General features: G+C 41.4%; 1 protein-coding gene across 7 annotated transcripts in view; it reads right to left on the bottom strand.

Annotated features, from left to right (window-relative positions):
• PAQR3 (progestin and adipoQ receptor family member 3) overlaps positions 1 to 6,743 on the bottom strand; it is a 35,131-nt gene extending 28,388 nt beyond the window's left edge. For all 7 annotated transcript variants that reach the window (XR_004052811.1, XM_030915511.1, XM_030915526.1 and 4 more), the window contains exons 1-2: positions 6,348 to 6,743; positions 1,843 to 2,005 (exon numbers count right to left, since the gene is read on the bottom strand). Coding sequence is in view for 6 of the 7 variants with exons in the window: in XM_030915511.1 (XP_030771371.1) it covers positions 1,843 to 2,005; positions 6,348 to 6,532 (348 nt within the window). In the remaining variant the exon portion in view is untranslated. The remainder of the gene's footprint in view (positions 1 to 1,842; positions 2,006 to 6,347) is intronic.
• Positions 6,744 to 14,667: the final 7,924 nt, after the last annotated feature.

Below are 14,667 nucleotides of genomic sequence, written 5' to 3'. Positions count from 1 at the left end.
ATTATTGTATTCTGAGGTTCTTCTCCAAAATACAAATACCTTGGAAGGTTCAAAGCCCCTGAATTACATTCTACTGTTCAGAATGTACTCTATTAATCTGGTTGCGAGGAAAGCACTAAAGCATATAGAAGCATAGGAGTGAGAAAAATGTTATGTCTTTTAATATTAAATGTAAATTGTCTTTTAATATTAAATGTAAACCAATATTAATAAATATATTTACGATTTACTACACTGTCCACTGACCCTAAGAATCTGAAAAACTCAGGTGAACAAGTTATAATTTGGTAAGAAGTGGTCTTTTCAAGTAGGGAAGATGTGCTCATCTGTCTTCAGTAAGTTGTACAGCATATATTGTAACAATGATCATTGCACTAGCAATTAGGAGAACAGGATTTTACCGCCCTGCTGAATAATCCTGGGCAAGTCACGGTAATACTTTGGTTCTGTTTCTTTATTGGAAATTGTTGTAATTATTTAATCCTTTTAGTTTTGCAATGTATTGTTTTCTTACGTCAATACTGAAATTAATACACATTCTCTGAACTAACATCAGCTGTGGCAGGTAGTGAAGGCATAAAGAATAGGCCTCAGCATAAAGGAAAAGAGCAGGGATTCTCAAAGTAGATAATATGCATATAACTAACAAGAATAGAAGCCAGTTTTTACTTAATGATCATTAAGAGCATGTTAATCTATACTGAGATGCACCTAAAAATTTAAAAAGAAATTGATTCATTCACATTACAAAATTGGTTATGGATTGTAAGGGACATTTTGGCTGAAATCAGGGCAAAAATTAAACATCAGAAAGAGTACATTTTTAAAAAATATTTGAAGGAAAAATAATTTTCTAATACCAGAAATAGGTTATGCTTTCCCTCAAAGAAAATTAAAATATTATTCCAAAAATTGGAATTAATAAAAAAGGGGAAGAGAGATTTGTTTTGCTGTGTTTCTTGGCCATTGAAGTCCAAAGTTTAAACTTGAGTAAAGCGATGACACTCTGAAATAAAATGATACACAATGAAAGCGACATTTGTGCAGCTGAGTTATGAGGTTCACCTCTCAAATTCAGCAGCAACAGGCTAACTGCAGGGAATAGCTAGTCTGTGTCTGTCATGAGAAAGGGGGATAATACGTTTTTCTTTTCATTTTTATGTTTTTCTATATTCTCTGAAGCAGAAAAAATTGTTTTAAATGTCAATAGAACTATAGCCCACATTTGTTTTCTGTTTCAAAATTATCTGTTTGAAATCTATTAATATAACTGTTAAAGACATTTTTACAGATTCTTGAAAAATGCCAGTGCTATGGAACTAACAAATACAGGAGGTAGAGAGGAAAATAAACTGAAAGTATTTGAAGCCAGGCCAGTGGGTTCAAAATAAATTAACATTAAAGCAACAGAGCAAAAAATCAATACCAGCAAAACAGGACAGTAAAATATAGTATGGAAATAACAAATACAAAAATCACAGATGCAAACAGGAAAGAGATGAGAAATCTTCCCCAACAAGTTTTAAGTAGACACTAGTGTTATATTTTAGCCAGCTAATAGAATGCAAAGATTCCTACTTTTTTATTAATCTTAAAGCAGAGGTGCCCAAAAAGAAGAGGAAAGAAACAAATTTTTCTCCATCTTTGTAATGTAATAGATTTCAAACATACTCTCATAAGAACAGACCATTTGGTGTTTATGTTATGAAAATCAATAAGCTGACCAACATGCCATTCCAGGGCTCTTTAAAGCAAGTGGTAGGTCTGAGGTAAGGTCACCTGACCAAGCCTGCCTGACAAAAAGTTCTCTTTACCAATAGCAGTATTTGTGAAATGACTTACCTGGAAGCAGAAAAGACAAATAGAACAAATTACAAAATCTTCTCTGGACGCACTTGCTGAAGGTAACACAGATGTCATGTCATATATTCCCAGGGTGAAGAAGAGAAAGAAACCCAGCAAATGACTCCAGATGTTTACTGTCTCATTAGATAAAATAAACAAACTGGAAAATAAACATACATGCAACTGAGATTCACATTGGTCATCTTACTGTCACATTCAAAGGTTAGGGACAATTTTGAGGAGTTACCTAATACTTGCTCCAAAGCTCTTAACCCCACCTGTACCTTTCTAAATTTGATATATTATCTAATCAAATTATTCTAAGTTTTTCCACATTGCCACCAATCTTGGGACCACAGTTTTTTGGGTGCTCACCTCTATTATCATACTTACCATTTCCTTCTCTGTCTTAAAGAGATTTACATACAAATTCCATCTCATCTTCCAGCCATTCAACTCCCTAATGGTCAGTACCATTCATCTTTATGACCCCACTGTTCACAATGCCTTGCTCAGATTAGTCTATAAACTAAAGGTCTCCAGAAATGAACGTGCAGAGGAAATCTGGATGTTAGCTAGCATATTCTATCAATAATATGTATCTGAAAACCTGCTCAGTGCAAGGTGAGGCATGAACTTAGAATACTTTCCTGGAGCTCATTAAACACAAATGCAAAATTAAATGGACTTAAGAGAAGCAAAATAAATATATATTGATCCATTGGAAAGGTTCTTTAAGACAGGCATGCCAGAACAACTTTGCTGTGGATGTCTTAAAACCAGTCTAGTTTCCAGGTGGCGTAAGTTTCTCCTTTTCAGAAACAACTGGACTTTACTTTTAATGTGGGTACTATGTGCCCTCTTTCAAAATGCCCTGGGCTAACTGGTCTTGGCAGCACAGGTTGGTAGAGTGTGTATGACCCTGAGTCAAGAGGCTCACTGTCCCCACCCCACACAAGTCATTTAACCTCTCCGGGCTTCAGTTTCTTCATCTACACAGTAATGGAGCCACATTAGATGCTGCTGCAACTTTCTTCCAGCTCTTTTCTTACTTTTGGGAAATGGTTCTCCAGATGTGGAGAGGACTCATCTGATTATTTACTGAAAGGTGACATCATGACTAAAGATTAAAATACTCTTGCATTTGTCTGTAAAATCTAGTATTTTTGCTTAAATTTAGGTTTTTGGTCTTCACTGATTCAGAAATCCTTAACATATTGACATTGACATATAACTCTAAATTTGTAGCAGTCACTGTGGTTCTCACGTTCTCATTTTTACAAGAAATGGAATTTCCTATTTATTTTGCTTCTCAAGTTCATTTCTTGTAAAAGCAAAAGCGAGAACCACAGTGACTGCTACAAATTTAGTTATATGTCAACACTTACTAGTAAGGATTTCTGAATCAGTGAAGGCCAGATACATGATGTATATAGCAAAGTGTCAAAACTATCAAATGATCATCAAGAATAAAGTGAATCTTGGATCATGAATTTCAGGCTTTATCATGTACAAACATCAAAGTGTAAAGACTACTTATAACTGGAGGAAGGGATGCACGAATGTGCTTGAAACATGTAACTACAAGACTGTTTTGACAATCAATACTATGCTCTGCTTATTACTTCAGAACTTTTCTTTTTGTGAAATCCAGTATAGCCTGACTAACTGAACTGAGAGGTGCAACCTCTCCATGTTCCCTGCAGCTAACAGTGGACTCGCAAAACTGCTATGACATACAAAACCTCCTCAGATTACATCCAAAATCTGTCCCAGTCACTCCTGAAAGTCAAAAGGACAGAGGGCAAAGGCTGAACTTGGAAAAGATAAGGCCGGTGGGAAGGCAAGAACACCTGTAATAAAGAATCTACTCTTACTGTATGAAAAGTTAGGTGTCTCCTGCACAGTAGACACACCTGACAGCAGTAACTTAAGCATATCCTGAGAATGACCCTATATGAAAAACACACTTGAATGTGTTTACAGTTTCAAGCACGGCCAACCCTTAGATTGATTCCTTATCTATGAGGAACATCTGAGCCCCTGTCCCATCTCATGGAATGCTAACTGTACATGGGATGGAGGCCTTTTGTTTTGTAAATGAAGATTACCAGGTGGAGACTGTCAGGGGGAAGGGTGTTAAGTAAAATGCTATATAAACTGCATGCTTTCTGCAGGCGGCAGAGGTTCTCCCGTTCAGGTCACTGCCACTGGACCTCTCTGTAAATCACCCTAGTAAAACCCTATGTCTTGTTTACTGGCTTTGGGTCTTTTCTTCTGTCTTTCGAATCTGGTGCCATCCTTATTGAAGTTAACAGGAGTCCAGCATCACATCTTCATATTCTGTTCAGTTTTTTTTTTTTTTTTTTTGAGACAGAGTCTCGCTGTGTCGCCCAGGCTGGAGTGCTGTGGCCGGATCTCAGCTCCGCCTCCCGGGTTTACGCCATTCTCCTGCCTCAGCTTCCTGAGTAGCTGGGACTACAGGCGCCCGCCGCCTCGCCCGGCTAGATTTTTGTTTTTTTTAGTAGAGACGGGGTATCACCGGGTTAGCCAGGATGGTCTCGATCTCCTGACCTCGTGATCCGCCCGTCTCGGCCTCCCAAAGTGCTGGGATTACAGGCTTGAGCCACCGCGCCCGGCCTCTGTTCAGTTTTAAAATCAATAATCATCTTCATTATCATCATCTGTTCAGCTTCAAAATCATTGGTGATGACAACAATCAGTATTTATTGAGGGCTTATTAGGTTCCAGGCCATGTATAGCATTTCACACACAGAATCTAATTGAATCCTTTTTTACCTCTGGAAGCAGATACTGTGATTACCCTCATTTTTACATGTGGGTATAATGAGGCTCAGTGAGGTTACAATGAGGCTCAGTCTGAGGTTCAAACTCTTTTTTTTTTTTTTTTTTTTTTTTTTTTTTTGAGCAGGTCTCACGCTCGCCGGGGCTGGAGTGCATGGCCGATCTCGTCACTGCAGCCCGCTCCGGTTGACGCCATTCTCCGCTCAGCCTCCGATTAGCTGGACTATAGGCTCCACTTCGACCGGCTAGTTTTTTGTATTTTTAGATGAGACGGGGTCAATAGCTCACCGTGTTAGAGATGTCTATCTCCTGACTGTGATCCTCCGTCTCGCCTCCAAAGTTCTGGATTACCTTGAGCCACCGCCCGCCTCGTCTCAGACTCTAATGCAGATCTGATGTCTTTGACTCAATAGCTCAAGAGCTAATGCTCAAATGCACCCGTGAGGACCTACACAAATGCAGAGGACCACTGCTAGTTGGGTAGAAAATATTTAAGGCAATTCACTGCTTGCCCTATTCTTATGGAACTCCAGATCCACAGCAGAACCCAGGTGTGTAATTTACTTATGTACAGTACTTATGTACTGGGGAGGAAAACGGTAATTACGCTTCAAGTTGTGAATCCTAAGGGCCATCCATTCAAGCCAAGTAGGGATGAGCAGTGATGTCACCTTGTGACCATGAGTCACAGAAACACTTTCATGGCAGGACAAAAGGAAAGAAGGACAAGAAAAGACAATGCTGGAAAAATCAAGAATCAGACATGTGGTTGTCGCTTGAGCAACTCAACAGCCCACATTCTGGCACTAGGGTTTGCCACTGCAGTGACCTGGAGCTAACCAACATCTGTATCTTAATTCTCCTAAAGCAGAGGTCCTGTATTTCAGTACAGGTAGTAAGTCTGGACAGTTACTCCAAGAACTAGAACAGTTATTTTTCAGTTTTTTTTTTTTTAGACACAGGTTTTCAAGGGACTGTAGTTTTAAAGGTTTAGAATGATAAAGAAATTTCCTTCTTAGAGATGCTTCTGTGGTGCTCTAGTGGAGGCTCGGTGCCCATTACGGGCTCTCTCTACCACAGTGCTTTTCCTACACAGCATTTTTTTTCCACAATGGTTATTATGTAATTGTGTAATTATCTCTTTAATGTCTGTTACCCAGGCTACACCTTAGTAGCTCCTTAGTAGCTTCATGAGAACAAGGGCCATGTTTACTTTTTTTCTGCATGGGCTCCATAAGTATTTGCTAAATGAATAAATCTTGGGCGTATATGTTAACTTGTTTCCTATGATACAGGCATTTTTCTGGCCCAAAGCTACTGAATTCCCAGAGGGTTGCTCTAAAAAGAAAGCAAGCTTAGGTATACACCGGGCAAATATGGCTCAGCCCCATTCCAACATATATCTCAATGAGCCGAAAAAACCGAATAAAGGATGTAAAAGCCCTTTGTAAACAGCAAAGCGCCATAGGAGAGTTGTAATTATGATCACTGTTACTATCATGATTATTCCGTGGATCAAGTACCCTGGCCAGGTAAGGGGAGATAACGGGGGAGGAGAGGCGGCAAAAAGGGATGAAAAGGATGGGGCGGGGAGGAAATGATGGGCAAGCAAAGGCGGGGAAAGCAGAAGGGGGACCAGACAAAAAGGGTGTAGGTGAGAGAGGGGGACACGCCAGGCGGAGGCGGCCAGACCGTACCTTTTGATACACAGCCTGGACGGCAGGTAGGCCCGGTAGCCGTCGGTGATGTACGGGTTGTCCTTGAGGGACACGGGGATCTGCTCGTAGGTGTACAGACGGATGCCACGGGGCACCAGGACTGGCCAGTACTGGTAGCTGCCCAGCTCGATATAATGCGCGCTCTTCAGCAGCTTCTGATGCATCGTTCCCGGCCGCCGCCGCTCCCTGGCTAGGGAGTTCCCCCAGGCCCCGCCTCCCCGGGGAGGGGGCTTCGCCGCTGGAGCCCCCGCCCCGGAGCCCGCGAACGCTGCGCGAGGTCCTACCGCGCCGCCGCTGCCCAGGGCCCGGCTCTGCACTCACACCGGCCACTGCCGTCTGCGTCGCGGCGGACTCGGCGGCGTCGCAGCCTCCTCTGACGTCAGCGCGCCGCCGCGGCCCCGCCCCTCAGCCCTCGCTGGGAGGGGCAGGGGACTGGGGTTCGCCGGCTTGTGCTCCAGCGGGCTCTGGTGGCTGCGCGGGTGCCGGCGTCTCTGGCGCTGTGGTTTGGCGGCGCCCGGGGTGTTCGTTTGCCTGTGAGAAGAGCCGAAAGCACAGAGCTACAGGCGAATACAAGTGGATTTTTTTTTTCTTTTTCTATTTTTTTTTTTTTTTTTTTTTTTTTTTTTTTTTTTTTTTTTTGAGACGGAGTCTCGCTCTGCCGCCCAGGCTGGAGTGCAGTGGCCGGATCTCAGCTCACTGCAAGCTCCGCCTCCCGGGTTCACGCCATTCTCCTGCCTCAGCCTCCCGAGTAGCTGGGACTACAGGCGCCCGCCACCTCGCCCGGCTAGTTTTTTGTATTTTTAGTAGAGACGGGGTTTCACCATGTTAGCCAGGATGGTCTCGATCTCCTGACCTCGTGATCCGCCCGTCTCGGCCTCCCAAAGTGCTGGGATTACAGGCTTGAGCCACCGCGCCCGGCCTCTATTTTTTTTTATTAGAAGTAATAGTTGCTGCATTTTGAAAAATCAAGAGGAAAAGAGTTAACAGGAAGAAAAGTTCGAGGTAATTACCGTTTAGTTTATGCTTGCAATTACACGCACTTAGTGTCAGAAGAGACTTGGAGGATTTCTAAGCTGAAGTCAGCTCTTAGCACGATAGTTGGAAAGAGAGGAAACCTGATGCACATGGAACATACACCAGCATCGAGCACATCCTGAGCCATAAAGGAAAGCCCCCGCGCATTCAAAACTCCGACCCCGTTCAGCGTTATGTTCGCTGATCACAGTAGAATTAAACTAGAGTAACAAGAAAACTAGAAATCTCCACGCCTGGAATCTGAGCAATACACCAAATATTTCAAGGGCTGATGAAGAAATCACAGTGGAAATAAGAATATCTACTTAACTGAATAATAAAGATAGAACACATTAAATCCTGTGGAGTGCGGCTATAGTAGCGTTTAGAGGAAATGTTACAGCTTTGTTTCTGGCTGTGTACTGTAATGCAAATGTTTACTTATAATGGCAACAGGGCAAAACATCAGTTTGAGTACCGCATGTATAATAGATCCCTTAGTCCATTGTTTGGCATTGTAAGGGCAAGAAAAATATCTTGTCCTACTTATCGCAAGGTTCACAGCTGACATTCCTATGAAAAAAATTAAGAGAAGCCGGCCGGGCGCAGGTGGCTCATGCCTGTAATCCCAACATTTTGGAAGGCCCAGGCAGGCGGATCGCTTGTGCCCAGGAATTTGAGACCTGAAGCGAGAGGATTGCTTGAGCCTGGGAGGTGGAGGCTGCAGTGAGCCGTGTTTGTGCCACTGCACTCCAGTCTGGGTGACAAAGCGAGACTTTGTCTCAAAAAATAAGTAATAAAAATTAACAAGAAAAGGCATAATAAATTTATTTAACAAAGTTTTATGTGACAGAGGAGTCTTCAGAAATGACACAAAGACCCAGGAAAAAATGGTCTTTTTATGCTGTCTGATGAAAGGAGTGGATAGTTGTGGAGAAACATGATTGAAAAGGGGCATCATCTAATGATAAACTGAGGGAGGAACCTAGCAAGGCCAGTTCATTAAAATTCTTGGCCTCAGAGTATAGGGCAGGAACTCTCTAGAATGAGGGTTTTATGACCTAGTTTCAGGTGAGGTAAGTCAGAATTCCTTTGTGACCACGGAAAGGCAGGGATGGTCAGAAAGTAATCTTACTAGATTTTTTTCTCTTTTTTTTTTTTTTTTTTTTTTGGTGGGGGGAGACAGAGTCTCACTTTGATGCCCAGGCTGGAGTGCAGTGGCGCGATCTCAGCTCACGCAATCTCCACCTCCCGGGTGCAAGCGATTCTCCTGCCTCAGCCTCCCGAGTAGCTGGGACTACAGACGCCCACCACCACGCCCGGCTAATTTTTGTACTTTTTGTAGAGATGGAGTTTCACCATGTTGGACAGGCTGCCCTTGAACTCCTGACCTCAAACGATCTGTCTGCCTCGGCCTCCCAAAGTGCTGAGATTACAGGTGTGAGCCACCACGCCCCGTGCCTGGCCCCTTACTAGGTTTTATGGCTTGCTTTAGGGAGAGAAATTCTAGGTTATAAGACCCACTTGGGAAGAACAGGAAAAGGAAGAAAGGAGGACAGAAAGAAGTTCAGAGAGACCTTAGTTCTGAGGCCTTCCCAGTCTCCTTTAGCTTAAAGAACTCAGCATGTCAAAGCACCAAACTTTGGGGTGTGGTGTTCTGAACCCTGACAACATACAATAATCACTCATAATACCTATTATTATTATGTAGTAATATTGGTTAATTTTTGAGAAGCAGTATGGCTTAGTGATTAAGATCTTGGACTTTGAAGCCATGTACTGAAGGTCGAATTTCTGTTCAATCATTGACTATTAATACATGTCCTAGTGCAGGTAACTTAACCTCTCTGAGCCTCAGTTTTCTTATTGGTAGAATAAGACTAATAACAGTACTTTGTGTTGTTGAGGATTAAATGACTAAATCCATATAACAATCTTAGAAAAGTACCAGACATACTATTAGCACTCAACAAATGTGAGCTATGTAGAGAGTTCAAACAAAAATCAATAAAACTGGAAAGGTAAATTGAGATATATCCTAAGTGGACTTAAATGTCCTATGAAAGAAGTGAGACTTATTTTTTAAGCCATGGAGCTAAAAATAATGTTTGAGGAACTACTACATGCTCAGTACATTGTCTCTGCTGAAGGTTACTGTGTATAGAAATTCTCATTTCCCAGTGTGGGACGATCATGCCTGAGAATGCCTGCCTGCCACTCCTACAGACCTCCTCTAGGAGGTTCCTTCTGCATGTATTTCTTGCTGGTACCATATGATACTACCTTGAGGCTATTGCTGACCCACAAGTAGATTAGTAGTCTGTGACATGCGATGGCACAAATGTCCATTCAAGAACAACAGTAATTAGTTTGACCAATTGGTTACTTCCTTAGGAATTTGACCTGGAGATGTGGGAAGAGAATCCCTAGCCTGTTATTTGAAACAATGTAGAAAGATGCCCAGAGATTATCAGACACACAGAAAGTAGCTGAGTTATGATAATGATGGGAAACTAGCGTAAAGAACTAAAAATGGCACTTTGGGAAGCTGAGGCAGGCGGATCACGAGGTCAGGAGATCGAGACCATCCTGGCTAACACGGTGAAACCCTGTCTCTACTAAAAATACAAAAAATTAGCTGGGCGTGGTGGCGGGCACCTATAGTCCCAGCTACTTGGAAGGCTGAGGCAGGAGAATGGCGTGAACCCGGGAGGCAGAGCTGGCAGTGAGCTGAGATCACTCCACTGAACTCCAGTCTGGGCAACAGAGCGAGACTCTGTCTCAAAAAACAACAACAAAACAAAACAAAAAACCACTTATGAAATGCATGAACAAATATGAAAAGGTAGATATAGCAACAATCCATGCCTGAGTCCTAGGGTGAGAAAGAGATCTATAGGTAAAAAAACAAAATAATAGAAATGGAAAGAGCTCTTCCACTCAAGTTTGTACGACAGCGGAAGCAGGAGCAACACTGCTTTGTGACACCTCTAACAGAGGGTAACTCAAAGATGAGAGGGCACATTTCCCCACAGATAACAATAACATTGTGGCACTCTGAGGGCTCTGGCTGTTTAGTCATGGTGCTTAACAGAGATCTTCAGCAGCATGTCTGATGGAAGAATAAAGCTTGTTGATGTACTTGGTGAGGCACCAGCATCTGTGATAGATGGGGATCAACAGCATCCAGCAGGAGACCTTGGTGCCTCTTGAAGTGGCAAGATGGGGAACTGAACTGCCCAGAGATAATGGGAAAATGGCAGCACCCTATCATGAACACCTGTGAGACAAACCCTGGATTTTAGAGATGATTGAGGTGGTGTGGATGGGACAGGGATGCAGTTCTCAAGGAACTGAAGTCCTGAATTTCCAGGTGGGAGCAGGAGCCTGGGGACAGGAGACATGGGGGCTGAATGGGGCCTTTGGGGTAAGACAGATCCTTCCGTCCTCCCTCCCTCCCTCCCTCCCTCCCTCCCTCCCTCCCTCCCTCCCTCCCTTCCTTCCTTCCTTCCTTCCTTCCTTCCTTCCTTCCTTCCTTCCTCCCTCCCTCCCTCCTTGCGCTTTCTGTATTTGTTATAATTCAAACAGTGAGATTCGCAGGTATTGGGATGTCCACAACACAGAACTTTACATTTACTGAATTCTGACAATGTGTCACACATTTTCCTATGTGCTAACAGAGATGAATAAGGCAAATTTTAGACAACAACCTCTGCCAATTTCAGCAGCACTGACATTTTGATCACTCTACCATTGAACTCTCTTTTCTGGACTTCTGGGACCACTCTCATCTTGACTCTTCCTTATCTTTCTGGCCTGTCTATAAAGTCCCAGGGGACTTTATAGCCACTATTTCTCTGACTCTTCAGAGTGTTTTCAGGATTCCTTCTTCAGTGGTGTAAATTCTATTTTTTCCCTTTATATTTCCATGGCTTCAGTTACTATCTTTTTCAGGTCAGATCTCCTTTCTATGCATCTGGATTTGCATGTAAAACTGGACATAGAAACCTGAAATATTAAAAATGAACTATTATATTTTCTCCTAAATCTGTTTACATCCCTAAATCTCTATTTACTCAGCCTGTTAAGCCAAAAGTCTTGTAGTCATCTCTTCCCTTGGCACAATTTTATTAGTAACATCCTTTGCTTCCATCCCCATCACTGCAACCAGTTCGTTGTCAGTGATTTTTAACTCCCCTGCCTAATTAAGCTTATCTGAAAAAACAAGGAAGCAATTCATCAATTTAACTGTGTCCTCTTTAATTCTACAACCATATTGCTAAAGAAAATGACAGGATGGCATGGATCGGTATTTCTACAAATTATTTACAATTTCTACAGAATCGTCAACATTATTTGGATATTTTAAATGTTTACTTGATATCATATCTCAAGTAAAAAAAAGATAGATGCCCATCTTCCCGCTTCCTTAGCAGATCAGCTCTTTCCTATCTAACGGAGAAAATAGAGATCATAGAGTAGGCACTCTCTCAACTTTCTATTGCTAGCCTTCCACCTGTAAATTCACTCATAATTAAAGCCCATTCTTTGTTTCCTTTCCCCTGTTTCATTGGAAATGACTACTTTATAACACCTCCCTACCTAAGGTCAACCCTGCTACCTATTTTCTGGATCAGGCTCCCCTTAGTTTCCTAATGGACTGTCATTATCCTTCTGTCAGTTATCCTTCTCTCAGATGTATCTCCAACCTTTCCTTCTCTATTTTTTTTTCCTTTGGTACTTAAACATGTTGCAAACAAGCATCTTTGAGTAAACAGACTATAGAATGAGAGAAAATATTTGCAAACTATGTTACAAATAGTTTGCAAAAGAAAAAAAATCCTCTGTTTTTTTTTTTTTTTTTTTTTTTTTTTTTAACATTTCAGCTTTTATTATAGATGAAAGGCTACCCGTGAAGGTTTCTTACATGGGTAAACTGTATGACACTGAGGCTTCAGACCATCCAGGCAGTAAGCATAGTACCCAACAGGTAGTTCTTCGGCCCACACCCCCCTCTCTCCCTCCTCCATCTAGTGATCCCCAGTGTCTCTTTTTCCCATTTTTACAAGCACGTGGATTCAATGTTGAGCTCCAACTTGTGAGAACACGTGGTATTTGGTTTTCTGTTTGTGTGTTATGTCAGGTCGCTTAGGATAATGATCTCCAGCTCCATCCATGTTCCTGCAAAGTGCTGAAAGAACGATTTTGTTCTTTTTTTGTGGCTACTCGGTATTCTGTGGTGTATATGTACCACATTTTCTTTAATCCCTTGTTGATGGACATTTAGGTTGATTTCATGTCCTTGCTATTGTGAGTAGTGCTGCAATGACCACACAGGTGCATGTGTCTTTATGATGGAATGAGTTATTTTCCTTTAAGTATATACCCAGTAGTGGGATTGCTGAGTCAGATGGTAGTTCTGTTTTAGGTTTCTTGAGAAATCTCCAAACCACTTTCCACAGTGGCTGAACTAGTTTACATTCCCACCAACAATGTATATAAGCATTCCTATTTCTCCACAGTCTCACTGTATTAGTCTGCTTTCACACTGCTATAAAGATACTACCTGAGACTGGGTAATTTATAAAGGAAAGAAGTTTAATTGACTCACAGTTCCACATGGCTGGGAATGCTTCGGGAAATTTACAATCGTGGTGGAAGGCAAAGGAAAAGCAAGCACTTTCTTGCATGGCACTAGGAGAGAAAAAGCACGCAGGGGAAACTGCCACTTTAAAGCTCTCAGATCTTGTGAGAACTCCTTCCCTATCATGAGAACAGCATGGGAGAACTGCTTCCATGATCCAGTCACCTCCCACAGGGTCCTTCCCTTGACATGAGGAGATTACAATTTGAGATGAGATTTGGGTGGGGACACAGAGCCAAACCATATCACTCACCCTCTGTTGTTTTTTGACTTTTAAATAATCGCCACCATTCTGACTGGTGGGTGTGAGATGGTATCTCATTGGGGTTTTGATTTGCATTTCTCTGATGAGTACTGATGTTGAGCATTTTTTCATATGTTTTTTGGCCACTTGTATGTCATCTTTTGAGAAGTGTCTGTTTATGTCCTTTGCCCATTTTTTAATTGGATTCTTTAGTTTTTGCTTGTTTATTTTTTTAAAGTTTTAAGTTTAAAAACTTTAAAGTTTTAAAGTTTAAAAACTTTAAAGTTTTTAAAGTTGTAGATTCTAGATATTAGTCCTTTGTCAGGTATATAGTTTGCAAATATTTTCTCCCATTTTGTAGTCTGCAGTCTGTGTATCTGTTTGTAATTTCTTCTGCTGTGCAGAAGTTCTCTAATTAAGTACCACTTGTCAGTTTTTGTTTTTGTCACAATTAACATAAATTCCTTGCCAAAGCCTTTGTTGAGAAGGGTATTTCCTAGGTTTTCTTCCAGGCTTTTTATAGTTTGAGGTCATACATTTAAATCTTTTATCTATCTTGAGTCAGTTTTCATATATGGTGAAAGGTAGGGGTCCAGTTTTATTCGTCTGCATATGGCTAGCCACTTATCCCAGCACAATTCCCCATTGCTTGTTTTTGTTGATTTTTGTCTCAGATCAGATGGTTGTAGGTATGTGGGCTTACTTCTGGGTTCTTTATTCTGTTCACTGTTGTGTGTATCTGTTTTTATACTGTTACCATGTTGTTTTGATTACTGTAGCCTTGTAGTATAGTTTGAAGTCAGATAGTGTGATGTCTCTGAATATGTTCTTTTCGTTATTGCTTTGGCTATTCAGGCTCTTTGTTGGTTCCAGATGAATTTTAGAATAGCTTTTTCTAAATCTGTAAAAAATGACACTGGTATTTTGGTAGGAATGGAGTTGAATCTGTAAATTGCTTTGGGTAGTATGGCCATTTTAACCATATTGATTTTTCCAAGCCATGAGCATGGAATATTTTATATTTCTTTGTGTTGTCTCTGATTTATTTGAGCAGTGTTTTGTAGTTCTCATTATAGAGATCTTTCACTTCCTTTAATGGATGGATTCTTAGGTATTTCATTTTCTTTGTGTCTATAGTTAATGGGATTGTGTTCTTAATTTGGTTCTTAGCTAGAACATTATTGATGTAGAGAACTGTTTCTCTACATCAAATGTAGCTACTGATTTTTGTACTTTGATTTTGTATCCTGAAACTTTACTCAATTTGTTTATCAGTTCGTGGAGCCTTTTGGCAGAATCTTTAGGGTTTTCTAGGTATAGAATCATATTTTCAGCAAAGGGATAGTTTGACTTCTTCTTTTCCTTTTTGGATGCCTTTTATTTCTTTCTCTTGTCTG

Source organism: Rhinopithecus roxellana, chromosome 2 (genome assembly GCF_007565055.1).
Source record: "Rhinopithecus roxellana isolate Shanxi Qingling chromosome 2, ASM756505v1, whole genome shotgun sequence".
Taxonomy (NCBI): domain Eukaryota; kingdom Metazoa; phylum Chordata; class Mammalia; order Primates; family Cercopithecidae; genus Rhinopithecus; species Rhinopithecus roxellana.
This window is presented reverse-complemented; position numbering and strand designations above follow the sequence as displayed.